Source organism: Phlebotomus papatasi, unplaced genomic scaffold (assembly GCF_024763615.1).
Source record: "Phlebotomus papatasi isolate M1 unplaced genomic scaffold, Ppap_2.1 HiC_scaffold_563, whole genome shotgun sequence".
In the NCBI taxonomy this organism is placed as follows: domain Eukaryota; kingdom Metazoa; phylum Arthropoda; class Insecta; order Diptera; family Psychodidae; genus Phlebotomus; species Phlebotomus papatasi.
The window spans coordinates 1-11938 of record NW_026604761.1 but is presented as its reverse complement, the minus strand read 5'-3'; the positions used below and the strand labels follow the sequence as shown (position 1 = coordinate 11938).

Below are 11938 nucleotides of genomic sequence, written 5' to 3'. Positions count from 1 at the left end.
GTAAAACATAGGAAAAAATTAGTCATTATGGAAGCTAGGAACCGTGCAAAACATGGACACTTTCCCCTAGTTCCTGTCTTTCTTTGTCTGTCCCAATCAGGCATCTTTTATTGATTTTCGAGCTTTATTGTGAAAACAATATCCACAGATTTATGGATATGGTCCACAGATTTATGGTTTGAAGGTCAAATATTGTATGGGATAGAAGAACTTATTTCCCAATCCACAGTGGGGCCGTGACGGCCAAAACCTATTTTTTTCGATATTTTTAATCGGTCCAAAAGTATTTTTATTTGATTTGGCACTAATTGAAGATCATTTTCCCAAATTTTCACTAAGATCGGTTGGAAATTGTGGCCTATAGAGATTCTTAAAGTCACCACTTTCATGAATTTTTTCGTCATTTTTGGCTCCCTGGAGATGTATGCATACACGGAAAATGATACAGATAATTGTATCTTCCTATAGGACTTATGCCATTTAGCATGTCTTTTTATATAGAAGAAAGACTCCCAAATGCAATAGTCATAATTTAAATTATCCTCGTAGTCCTCCTCTAGGACATTCTTTAATTTAGTCTTAACATTAGCCAAAAAAAACGTAATTCTCGGGATTCATCAAAGGTTCTACTTATGAAGCCGCAGAATGCCGGTATTCTGAATAGCATAGTTTGTCTCTAAATTTAATCTACTTTAAGGAGATACTAAGCTCATTTTGCGATTTTTTGCGATAAGGACCTTCCCAAGCAATTTTCTGAGACCATGCACACCTAAAGAACACTTTTTTCACGTAAATCAGTAGTCTTATTTTTTTATGCATTTTACAGATTTGCCTTCTTTTGTAAAAACACATCTAATTTATATATACATACATATATATATACATATATATATATATATATATACATATATACATATATACATATATATATATGGATATAGCTATGGACACGAATGAATTCGTTGAAACTATTTGAGTCCAAAAAAATCTATTAAAATGGGAAATTCACGAGAGAATTAATATATTATTTGATGTTTGTAATAAAGCTACACTACTAGAATAATTCATTTAATTAACCTGTAAATGTAAATACTATTAAGGATTAATGAAAATCGAACATTTTTTATATTTATTTTATTTGAATTTTCATTTTATTTTAGTTCAAAATTTTATGGAGTTCTACAAATAAGAAATATAAAATTAAATCTGATGAGCAGAATATCATATTTAATTATTACTCAATTTAATTTAATTTAATTATTACTAAAGAGTTCTTTATGAATTTCCAAGTAAGATAGCTAAAGTTTCTTTGTTTTTTCAAGAAATCTATGAGCCTATGCGTTGGTATTCTTCTTCTGTTACAATTTTTCCTTTTTTTCGTGTAGGTATGTCATAATACGATTCACTTTCGAATTAGAAAAACTTAGGAAAAATCCCTTAACCTCCGAAAAATCACTAAAAACTTATTAATATATCTCAATACACTTAATAGACTACAATTCTAGCTGAACTTTTTTATAAGGAAAAGATATTTGTGGAACTATAAATCTCAAAATGAAATTTTTTTTCCTGTTCACAACATAAAATGATTTTACAAATTTATAGAATTCTTCACAGAAAAATATGAGAAAAAATAATATAAAAATGCCTCAATTAACACTTTAAAAAATGAAAGAAACTTCAAGAAACTAAATTTTATTGGAAGCTAAATTTAAGAGATACTCTTTATTTCTCTACTTTTTTCCGTAATAACCTTTTTCGAGTTGTTTCGAGACATTTTTAGTATTTCAATTGAATTTATTAATTTATTAATGGTATAAGAATAGAAAAAAGAATTCTAATTGATTGAAGAAATAAAATTATTTTTTACTAAAACAATTAAATTGTTAATATCCGAATTTTATCATAATATTGCTATATCTTTACATACACAATTTTTTATGTTAAAAATATAACGTTGGTTATTGGTATAAAAAAGACCATTTATCTTCGAAAATACTGTAAAACCATACAATGTTAGTTCAACAATAAAGAAATGATTACATTATTGGAGTTATTGGAGACACCACAGAAGTTTATAGTGTAAATAAAATTACTATTGATACTATTGGAGATTAACACTACTTTATAATTATATATTAATTAACCTAATATTATAGGTATATTAATATACCTCGCGAGTTTTTCTTCGCTATTTTCTTCAGTGCATATGGCAAAAATGACCTATCTACTATCTAGAGAGAGTCGTCAATCAGAGCAAATGACACTCAAATCATCCAATTTCTTCTCAGGAGAGACTAGAAAAAATTCCTGCAGTTAACGAGAGATCTCCAGTTCGATTCTGGGTAGAACAGGAATTTTTTCCTGAGAAGAAATTGGATGATTTGAGTGTCATTTGCTCTGATTGACGACTCTCGTAATAAATTCTCACTATTTACTATCTATTTCAAATTTTCAACTAATAATCTAAAAATTGCTACTAAATCGCAATAGGTTTAGAAAATTATTTAATGCTCTTAAGTCATTTTTTTGTTTCTTGAGGTGTATTCTTCAACAGTTGATAAAGTGGTTTGTTTTATGTGATTCTTTGAAGTGTTTTCAATGAATATGGAGACAAAAGGTAAAGGTAATGTTTATCCTTTTATAGCCTTCTCTTAACAAATTTCCTTTCACTGTGAAAAAATAGACTTTGAATTGAAGATTGAGGATATTTTTGAGGCTGTCGCGAGCATCCCATTCAAGAACAAGAAGTATGAAATTGAAAAATTTGTGAGCACCATGTTAAATGGAGAATTAAGGGATGATAATAAGAAGCTAGTGGGACGTTTGTGGAAGCAATTTGAGAGGAGGTGGGCTGCCGCTCACAGGCACCCGGAAATTTTTAAGAGGGACAACGCCGTTTGGTTGCAATCAACTATAAAGTTCTGTTCTTCAGAGGAGATTGACAGTAATGTCGTTGACAAAGGTAAAAAAAATTATTGCATATAGTACTTTATAAAATTATTTTGTAGTTTCCTGACCTGACTCAAAATGCTACAATTTTAATTGCTCGAACTCGACGAGAAAGCAGTTTTTGTTATCCGATTTTTTTCAACCCTTAACTATTCTGGCTTCATTTATATTTAAGGCTAATATTTCTTAAAAAATACTTTCTAATTGATAGATTTTCAATTTTAGGCTGTTGTTATAATAATATATAGACAAATTTAAATCGATATTAAACTGATATGCACCAAATAAATTTTCTAAAAAGAATATTAGACAGAGAAAAGAAGTGTCCAATCGTCTTGAAATTGTATTGCCTAAATTTAAAGACAGAGCAGTTTAGGGGAGTCTAAGGTAAAATTTGTCAAAATGCTTGAGCACACAGAAAACTTATTCGATTTATAATAAGAATATTCTTATAAGATTATTCCAAATATTTCTGAATATTTTTCTGAAAACTATTTTTCTATATTTTGAAAAAATATGGTTTTTAAGCCATTTTCTAAAAAGTAAATTTTGTAGAAATTTTTCAAAACTTCTTGAAAAAATTTTGTCAGATATTGGATAATTTGTAATATACTGCTCTCACAAATGAAAAAATCCAAACTGACATATTCTAATAGGACATTTACTCCTCTAAAACTTTGTCGAAGGACATTTTTTCCAACAAGAAATAGGCTTTAGTTAAGTATATCAATATTGAGTTTTTCTATATGGAATACATTCCAATAATAAGACTGAAGATTTCAATTTTTTCCTATATTCCTTACTTGAATAACTTATAAATCGTAAGATTAAGAAGGTTATTGGTAAAAATTTAAAGCCTGCGTCTCTCCTATTTTGGAAAGTATCGAGTTGTTTTTTAATTTTAAATTTGATAAATTTTGTCACTATCTCTCCTATATTTCAACTTGTCACCATTTTGAAGCCTAAACCTAAAGGGAAATCGATTTCAGGTCTTTAATGACCCTATCTAAAAGAAAAGGGACAGATAATCCTAACCGGCTTATGTAGGTGAGATTCTTAACGTGAGCTAACTCGGAGTGCATGCAAATTCGATTTGATGCTGAAGTAGGGAGACGCCATTCAGTTATCTTGAATCAAATTCGTGAAATTATACAAATTTTGTATTTAAACCAAAATATCAAGGATTTGGATGAACTGACAGAAAAGTGTTATATGGGTGAAATGTAGACCAGAATGTTCTCTATAATTTTGCCGTAGAACTTGAACTCATCGATTACTCAGAAGCCAAGATAAGCGAGATTTTTTGTTTCTTAACTCGTTTTTTCATCCAGAGTGCCCCAAGTAGTCATTTGTTGAACTTCAACTATATCAAAGAATTGTTGTATTTTGTGGGACTTTCCATTTAAACCCCTATTTTAAGTGTCTCGGTGGAGTAGAGGCAGTCAAATTGGCATCTGAGTGATTTCAATTTCAAAGCGTTATTATGGGAAAAATCAATTTTTTCACACTTAAACGGCAAAATCGGAGTGATAGCGTAGTCTGAGTGGAAAATGATGTATGGATGAAATGTAGAGACAAATGTGCTCTACAATTATGTCGAAGTAATAATCAAAATCGGTTCAGCGACAGTCGAGATAATTGAGGTTATGTGATATTGAAATTGGTTTTTCGACTGTGGCGCCCCTGGTGTTGGTCCCACGAAGTTCAAATATTCTAGAAAGTTGTAGCATTTGGTGAGATCTTTCGTTTAAGCCCTCATTCATCAAAATCGGTCACATAGAACCGGAGATATGATTTTTTGAATTTTGTGAACTTTGACCCCTCATATCTCCGGTTCTATTGAAACCACAGCGCACATACGCACCATTTTGGAAACGTCCTAAACTGGACTACAACATACTAAAATTTCATTAACTTGCACAATGCCGTTTTTGGGAAAAATGTCTTTGAATTTCGATGAATTTTGACGCTATCACAGCGCCACCTGTGGTGACTTTTTGAACTTCCATCTGAAAGTGCTCATCGATACGAAACCAAAAAGGTAAAATTTAGGTCGCTATGTTAATTAGAACCGGAGATAGAGGCCGGTCAATGTTCGAACTTTGACCCCTTATAGCTCGGGTCAAGGGTTTTAGATCGACTTAAGGTTTTTTTTTGTTTGATAGGTATAATCAACGGCTACAACATACTAAATTTTCAGCCCGATGCACAATGGAATTTTTGAGTTATTTAACTTTTAAGATTTAAAAATTTTCTTTTTAATACTAGCGCCCCTAGCCGTGGTTTTATGAACTTGCGATGTTAGAAGGGGAAGTGGCATTTCACGAGAGCTTTCCAAAAAGCCCTCACTTTTTAAATTCTGACAATTAGAACCGGAGTTATGGCCATTTTAAGAAATTTTTTTTGGACCCTTATAGCTCGGGTCAGAGGGGTCGGGGGACCTTAAGTTTGGTATTGATGGAAAGCTCTAAGGCCCAGCTATAACATACTAAAACTTGAGTACGCTGAATGCCATAGGGGCGGAGCTATTGAGAAAACAAAAAAAGGGGGTCTTCAAAATGGCGGAAGGAGGGGTGGGGGGTGGGGGGTCTATGCACCAAGTTGCAATTTTCACCCGATATATAACCTTTGCCGAAAACCGCAAGTCGATATCTCTTTTAGTTTAGGAGCTATTAAGCTCCAAAGAGCGGCCGGCCGGCCGGGAACGTAACTTAGTCACATATATATTCGTGATCAGGAAGTGCTGAAACACATTTTGGCCAAGTTTGAGGTCGATCGGACGACATGAAATTTTGTTAGGATTATAGTAGGTGAGATTGTTAAGAATCTCACCTAATATTATTATCTCGAGCATCTTAAAAATATTTAAGCTCACGATTTTTTTAAAATTCTCAAATTCATAATTGATTTTATTTATTTTTTATACTTCTAATTTTTTTTAAGCAAAACCGTTTCGGAAAAAGAAACTACAAGCCTCACACGTAATATTTTTCATTAAAGTGAAAATTATTATTGATTAGTATTGTTATATAAATGATTTAAATTTTTGGGCTATTTTTGTGCTTATCGCTCGTAGGTGCAAAAAATACACCGATTCAGACTCTATTGGACATTCCTAGGTTAGATGTAAGACTTATCATTGATTATGTACACCAGTTTCATTTTTATTGTTGATTTTAGGTCCGTAAAAAGTGTCTCGTCCTTGAAGGGTTAAAGTCTTCGATGTTCGATCAAGGGTTTGTAAACCTACTCGGCACTACTTTGCTTCCATCTCTGTATCTTAGAAAGTACTTCGAATTGGGTTTTAAAATTCTTCTTCGTATATTCTTACAGATTAGTTTATCTATCAATTTAAGCAAACCGATTTTTTCAGTCTTTTGACCCATATAAAATTCAAACGGTAAGAGATATCAACTTCCGGTCTTCGGTGACTCCACCTCAAATGACATTATCTCAAAAGTATTTTTTTTTGTTTTTACCCTCTCCCGTTTCATGCGCTCCCTCTCCCCCAAATTTAACCCTACAACGCAGGGAACATCTTTACTTAATAAAAATGTATAAATATTTATAATTCTGCAGGAGGCCGGCCATCAGTGCCATTTGAAGACTCCTCCCTCCGAAGCAAAAGGAGGAAAACACAAGAGTTGAGAATAAACTACAGTTCAGAAGAATTGCAGTTCTCAGCAAATATGCGTGCACGAGTAGAGGGGAAATTGACAAAACAGTCGGGGTTTGAGGCCAGGCCACTCTCTAAAAGTGAGGCCTTGGCCAGATATGTAGAAGCGAAGATGACGAGGCACTCTTACAACATCTTTTACGAACCTGCCAAGTCGATCTATCCACCATACAAAAAAATTCAAGAAGCTAAAAAGCTGTGCTATCTTCCACAAAGCAGCAGTAGTGTTTCGGAGACCGAGTGTCTCTTGGACTTACAAATGCTATTGGATCACACTGCCAGAAGAATTGTGGAAGTTAGTGATATAAGTGGACTAGGCCAACACGACCTCCAATTATTTTGGAAGTGGGGATGCGATGGAGCAACAGGAATGAGTGAATACAAGCAGAAGTTTTTAGATCCAACTTCAAGCGACTCCGCAATATTCATGACCTCTGCTGTACCGTTAAAGATGTCAGCGTGCAGTGATGGCCCAGAGATCTGGCAGAACCCCCTGCCTGCGTCCCCAAAGTGGTGTCGACCTATACGCATCCAGTATGTCAAAGAAAATTCAACGGTGGTCCAACAAGAGTATGAGCGAATGATGGTGGCAATAGAAAACTTACAGCCAACTTCACTTGATGCTCAAAATTTTCACATCACTATTAAGCATCGGATGATGTTTACAATGGCTGATGTGAAAGTTTTGAACATAATAACATCTACTCCGTCCAATAAACACTGCTATGTGTGTGGGGCCAGTACGGCTCAATTCCACAAGTTCAGGGACATCCAAAACCTCACCCCGATTGATTCACATTTGAACTTTGGCCTTAGTCCACTTCACTGCTGGATACGAACATTCGAAGCCATTTTACATGTCGCCTACAGGCTCTCCTTTAAAAAATACTTCAAAAGACATCATGAGGATGAGTTTAAAGCAACAAAACTTCGCATCCAGCAGGAATTTTTTGAACAGTTGGGGCTGCATGTGGATAAGCCAAGACCAGGATCGGCCAATTCTAATAATGGAAATACCGCTAGGCGGTTCTTTGCTAATCCACAGGTAAAAAGAAAGCATAATACTTGTGAGATTTCATTAATGATCTTCCGTTTCAAATACCGCATGTACAGCATCACCTTTATGCTGATGATCTTCAGATTTATTATTCTGGTGATCCTCAAGCTCCTGCTTCAGCTTTTGCTGCTATTAATAACAGTTTGTCCTTGGTAAATAACTAGGCTGTTGCTAATTGATTGGTTCTTAATCCCAAAAAGTTCCTCTTCCTGTTAATTGGAAACAGACAAACTAAGCCCTCCCCCAGCCCTGTTTTACTCTCCGACGAGCCTATTCCTGTATTAAATCATACTCGTAATCTTGATGTCATTTTTAAGGACACTACTGTTACTTGGCATGATCATGTCTCAGAAATTTGCCGCAAGTTTAATTTCGCTCCTTACACCCTTCGTAGAGTCGCTTTTCTCTTGGTCCACTATCCGCTATTCAGATATTCGCTTGCTCTTGGTCCGCTCCCTTCTTGTGCCACACTTCCTCTATGCTTCAGGGCTTTTCTATTTCTGTGATACTGACTCAAATCAATTTTGTCGTTTTAGTGTAAAAACAATGATTTTTTCAATCCAAATCCTTGATATTTCGGTTTAAATACGAAATTTCTAAAATTTTACGAAAACTTGATTCAAGATCACTGAATGGCGTCCCCTATCTTCAGCTCTAAATCGAATTTGTAAGCATTCCGAGTTAGCTCACGTTAAGAATCTCACCACATAAGCCGGTTAGGATTATCACTCGCTTTCTATTTTCTTGTTTCATTACAGTAAACTCTCGCCGATTCGGCTCTTGTAAAATCAGAATACTTTTTAATTCGGGCAGTAGTTAAAATTTAAAAAATGCTTATCGACATTTATCAAGTTTTCGAATGAAGCAAATTCACTTAAATTTGCCATGTTTTGTCTCAGTTATGATGTGATTTTGCATTATTAAGTGGTTTTCATGAAATTTACTATGAATATGAGTACGGAAACATAATATGAGTTTGCAGAAGAACAAAAAAACGTTGCATTTCATACAATTTGACGCCCAAATTTCTCTTTAATTCGGGTGACAGTTCAGTCCCAAATACTAGAATTTGAGGGAGTCTACTGTTTTTTAAACAAGTGAATTATTGACATTGAAGACCTGTTGTAGTTTCAAAACTCTTGTATTAATCTTATATCTTAAATCGACAATCTCGTAGATTGTTGGAGAATAATATAAAAAATATATTTTTTAAATAAATAAATCATCTGTAGAAGTATTTTTCACATTCATGTTTAAAACACCAATCCTCAGGTTTCTTCTGAGATCACTGGCATCAAAGAAGAGCTCATTACACGATTGCGGAATTTGCTCTTGGCAATATCCAGTGGGAAACTTCTGGACCCAGGAAAATTCGAAAGATATGCCATGAAAACCGCAGAAATATATGTGAAAGAGTATGGATGGTATAAAATGCCTCCTACTCTTCACAAAGTCCTGTTTCATGGACACCAGGTCATTGCGAAGAGCCAATTTCCTATCGGGCATTTGTCTGAAGAACCGCAGGAAGCTCTCAACAAAGAAGTGTACCGGATTAGAAGAAATAATACTCGCAAATATTCGAGGTATATGAATAAAATCATTTTAATCCAATAGTAAAAAATATGTTTATATTTGTTAGTTTATTTTTATAATATTAATGTAGTTGTAAAGTTATAAAAAAATATAGTTAAGAAAAACGCATGGTCTATAAAAAGCACATGGTTACTCAAAATTGATTTTTTTTGTAATATTCCATTAAACAAAGAGATCCTTAGTTTATACTATTTAAGATTCAACGTAGTATTCTCCAGTTGTAGTTATCCTCAATGATTTCATTTTCGATCCTGATTCATTTATAAAGTCAAATCTCACACTTTTCACTTTTTACGATTTACTTTTGATAGTAGTGAGAAAAAGACATTTTTTAGAGACTAGCATCCAACTATAAAAGATAAATTAATAGGAAGGATCATTATGTAGCCGAAAAATTATGAAGCATACATAGAGCCTTCAATCTTAGAACGTTTCGCCAATAATTAAACAATTAATAGTATATTTAACCCTCTAATGATTAAGAGTCACTGCAGGGTAGCATCACAAAAATTACATTTACAACGACAATAAAGTTTTTATTTATTTAAAAGTGCAATAATATTCTCGGTAATAGTCTTCCTAACATCTTCTGAAGGTTTGAACTCATTTTGACTCTTCGTTTTGTTGCTATTCCCAGTTTTGTGTGACAAGTCAGAGAAAAAGAGGGAAAATTTTTTTGTGCAGAAAATCTCATTTCTAAATTCAAAAAAATAAAGATTTAAAGTAATCTGACTAAAATAAGTTAATTTTTTACTGAAAGATATGTCATTCTACTTTGTAAATTATAATTTAGGAAATTGAAAAAAATTAAAATGTGAATTTTAGAAATTTCTGAATATTTTATTAAAGTTTTAAAACGAAAAAATGAACTTAGAAAAAAAATAGAAGAATGAAGGCCGCAGAAAAAAAATTATTCGTTCACAAAGAAAATGAAGCATGAGCCATTTAAATTTTCACGGATCGACAAAATTTAAACTTGCTTTTATCACTACCTGACACCCATTTTTTGTATCATTGAAAATGTTTTATCATAAATAAATCAAATTCAAGTTTCTTTTTATTGATTAAGTTCCAAAAAATCGAAAAGTTGTGTCAAGCAGTACTAACTTTAAAAATTTTTATGTTTCTGTGATTCTCATCTTTTTAAAATTATATTTATTGCATAATAAAATACCATTTTATATTGTAGGACGGCCGCAAACCAGGATCTGATTAATGGTTTAATTGTTGGGTCAGATCCTGTAATCTCCCACTATCGCTATCACCAAATGGAGAAGAAAAAGACAGAAAATGTACTCCCAGAAGACGTGCAAGATTTAATAAGAACCTAAATCAAAAAATATATTGAAAAGGAAAATCAAAAATTAATTTCTTTGTTTTTAGTATTTATTCACTCTTTCACACACATGTGACGTAGAAAACTACCACACATGGATAAATGGTTTAATTGTACTATGGATATTCTAAAAGCAGACTCTTGAGGAGAAGAAACAGAACAAAAGAGGTGGCAATACGTTACAGCTTTGAATTTGAATTTGAATTTGAAGTTATTTATGCCCAAAAAATACAAAGAACTTACATAGCGTAATTTTCAAACCCCATGACATAAAACCTTATAACGTGGGACTTTCACACATATTTTACATATTTTACTCCGGATTCCTTATTCACACATAAATTGTTTATAAACACCTTTTTAACGTCAAAATTAAAAATGCACTTTTTGACGAAAATTGCTTCTAGTGTGTAGACGCCATAAGACTTCAACTTATGGCTAAAATCATCGTACTATAGTATTCGAGCATATAAAATAAAATATGTATTTCTTAGAGTTTTTATTTATATCTTCAAAGTGTTTTCAATTTTTACTGGATTACAATCGATTTGAACTGGTTCATAAATCACTCAAAAGATCCCACAAAATAGTTTTTGGAGTAATGTAATTGAATTTCGTATAAAAATTAGTTATCGGTTATGAACCGGTTCATTACCGGTTTTAAAACCGATTGGAACCGGTTCAGTTTTGTCGGAAATTTCGAGACCTTTCCAACGACCCCAAACATGACTCCATTCGCTTGATAAATGCGCTTTCTAGATCCTTTATAACTTTTGACCTTGAAAATCCGTTATCAGGAATGATTCAACGGGATGTTCGTATATGGAGAAGATGTCCGCCTGTTTAATCTCTAAAACATATCCAAAAATGAAGACAATCGCACTGCACGTTTTCGAGATATCATAAAAAACATAATTTTGGTGGGTGGGGGAGGGGTGGGGGTTAAATGAGGAGCATATTAATAATCCCAGAGTAGACTTATGGGGGGGTGCCCGGAAGGTCCCAAATCTCTATCTCTAACCGTATGCCTTACAAAATATATTTTGTTGGTGTTTACTGGTTCTATGTAAGTTTACCCGCCTTTCCCCTAAGATTTTTCAATTTTTGGTATCAGAATTGGAATCAGGGACCCCAAATTAGCTATATATGACCTTTTCACCACAGAGCTGGGGTTTTGGCCACTTTTTGTATGGAGCGGCCCCACTGTGCACTGTCAAAATTGAAATTCTCCAACACTGTGTCATATTTAATGTACAATTCCAAGGGGAATAGGAATTTCTTGTTTAATAGTCACAGAGCATTAACATGGGTGCCAATTAGATGC

At 33.3% G+C, this 11938-nt stretch overlaps 1 protein-coding gene across 1 annotated transcript; it reads left to right on the top strand.

Annotated features, from left to right (window-relative positions):
• Positions 1 to 2607: 2607 nt before the first annotated feature.
• LOC129809285 (uncharacterized) lies at positions 2608 to 7837 on the top strand (the record flags this gene model as incomplete). Its single annotated transcript, XM_055859120.1, has 4 exons — positions 2608 to 2620; positions 2687 to 2965; positions 6532 to 7673; positions 7742 to 7837. Coding segments are annotated over exons 1-4 (1530 nt in total), but the record flags the coding sequence as incomplete, so codon positions are not given.
• Positions 7838 to 11938: the final 4101 nt, after the last annotated feature.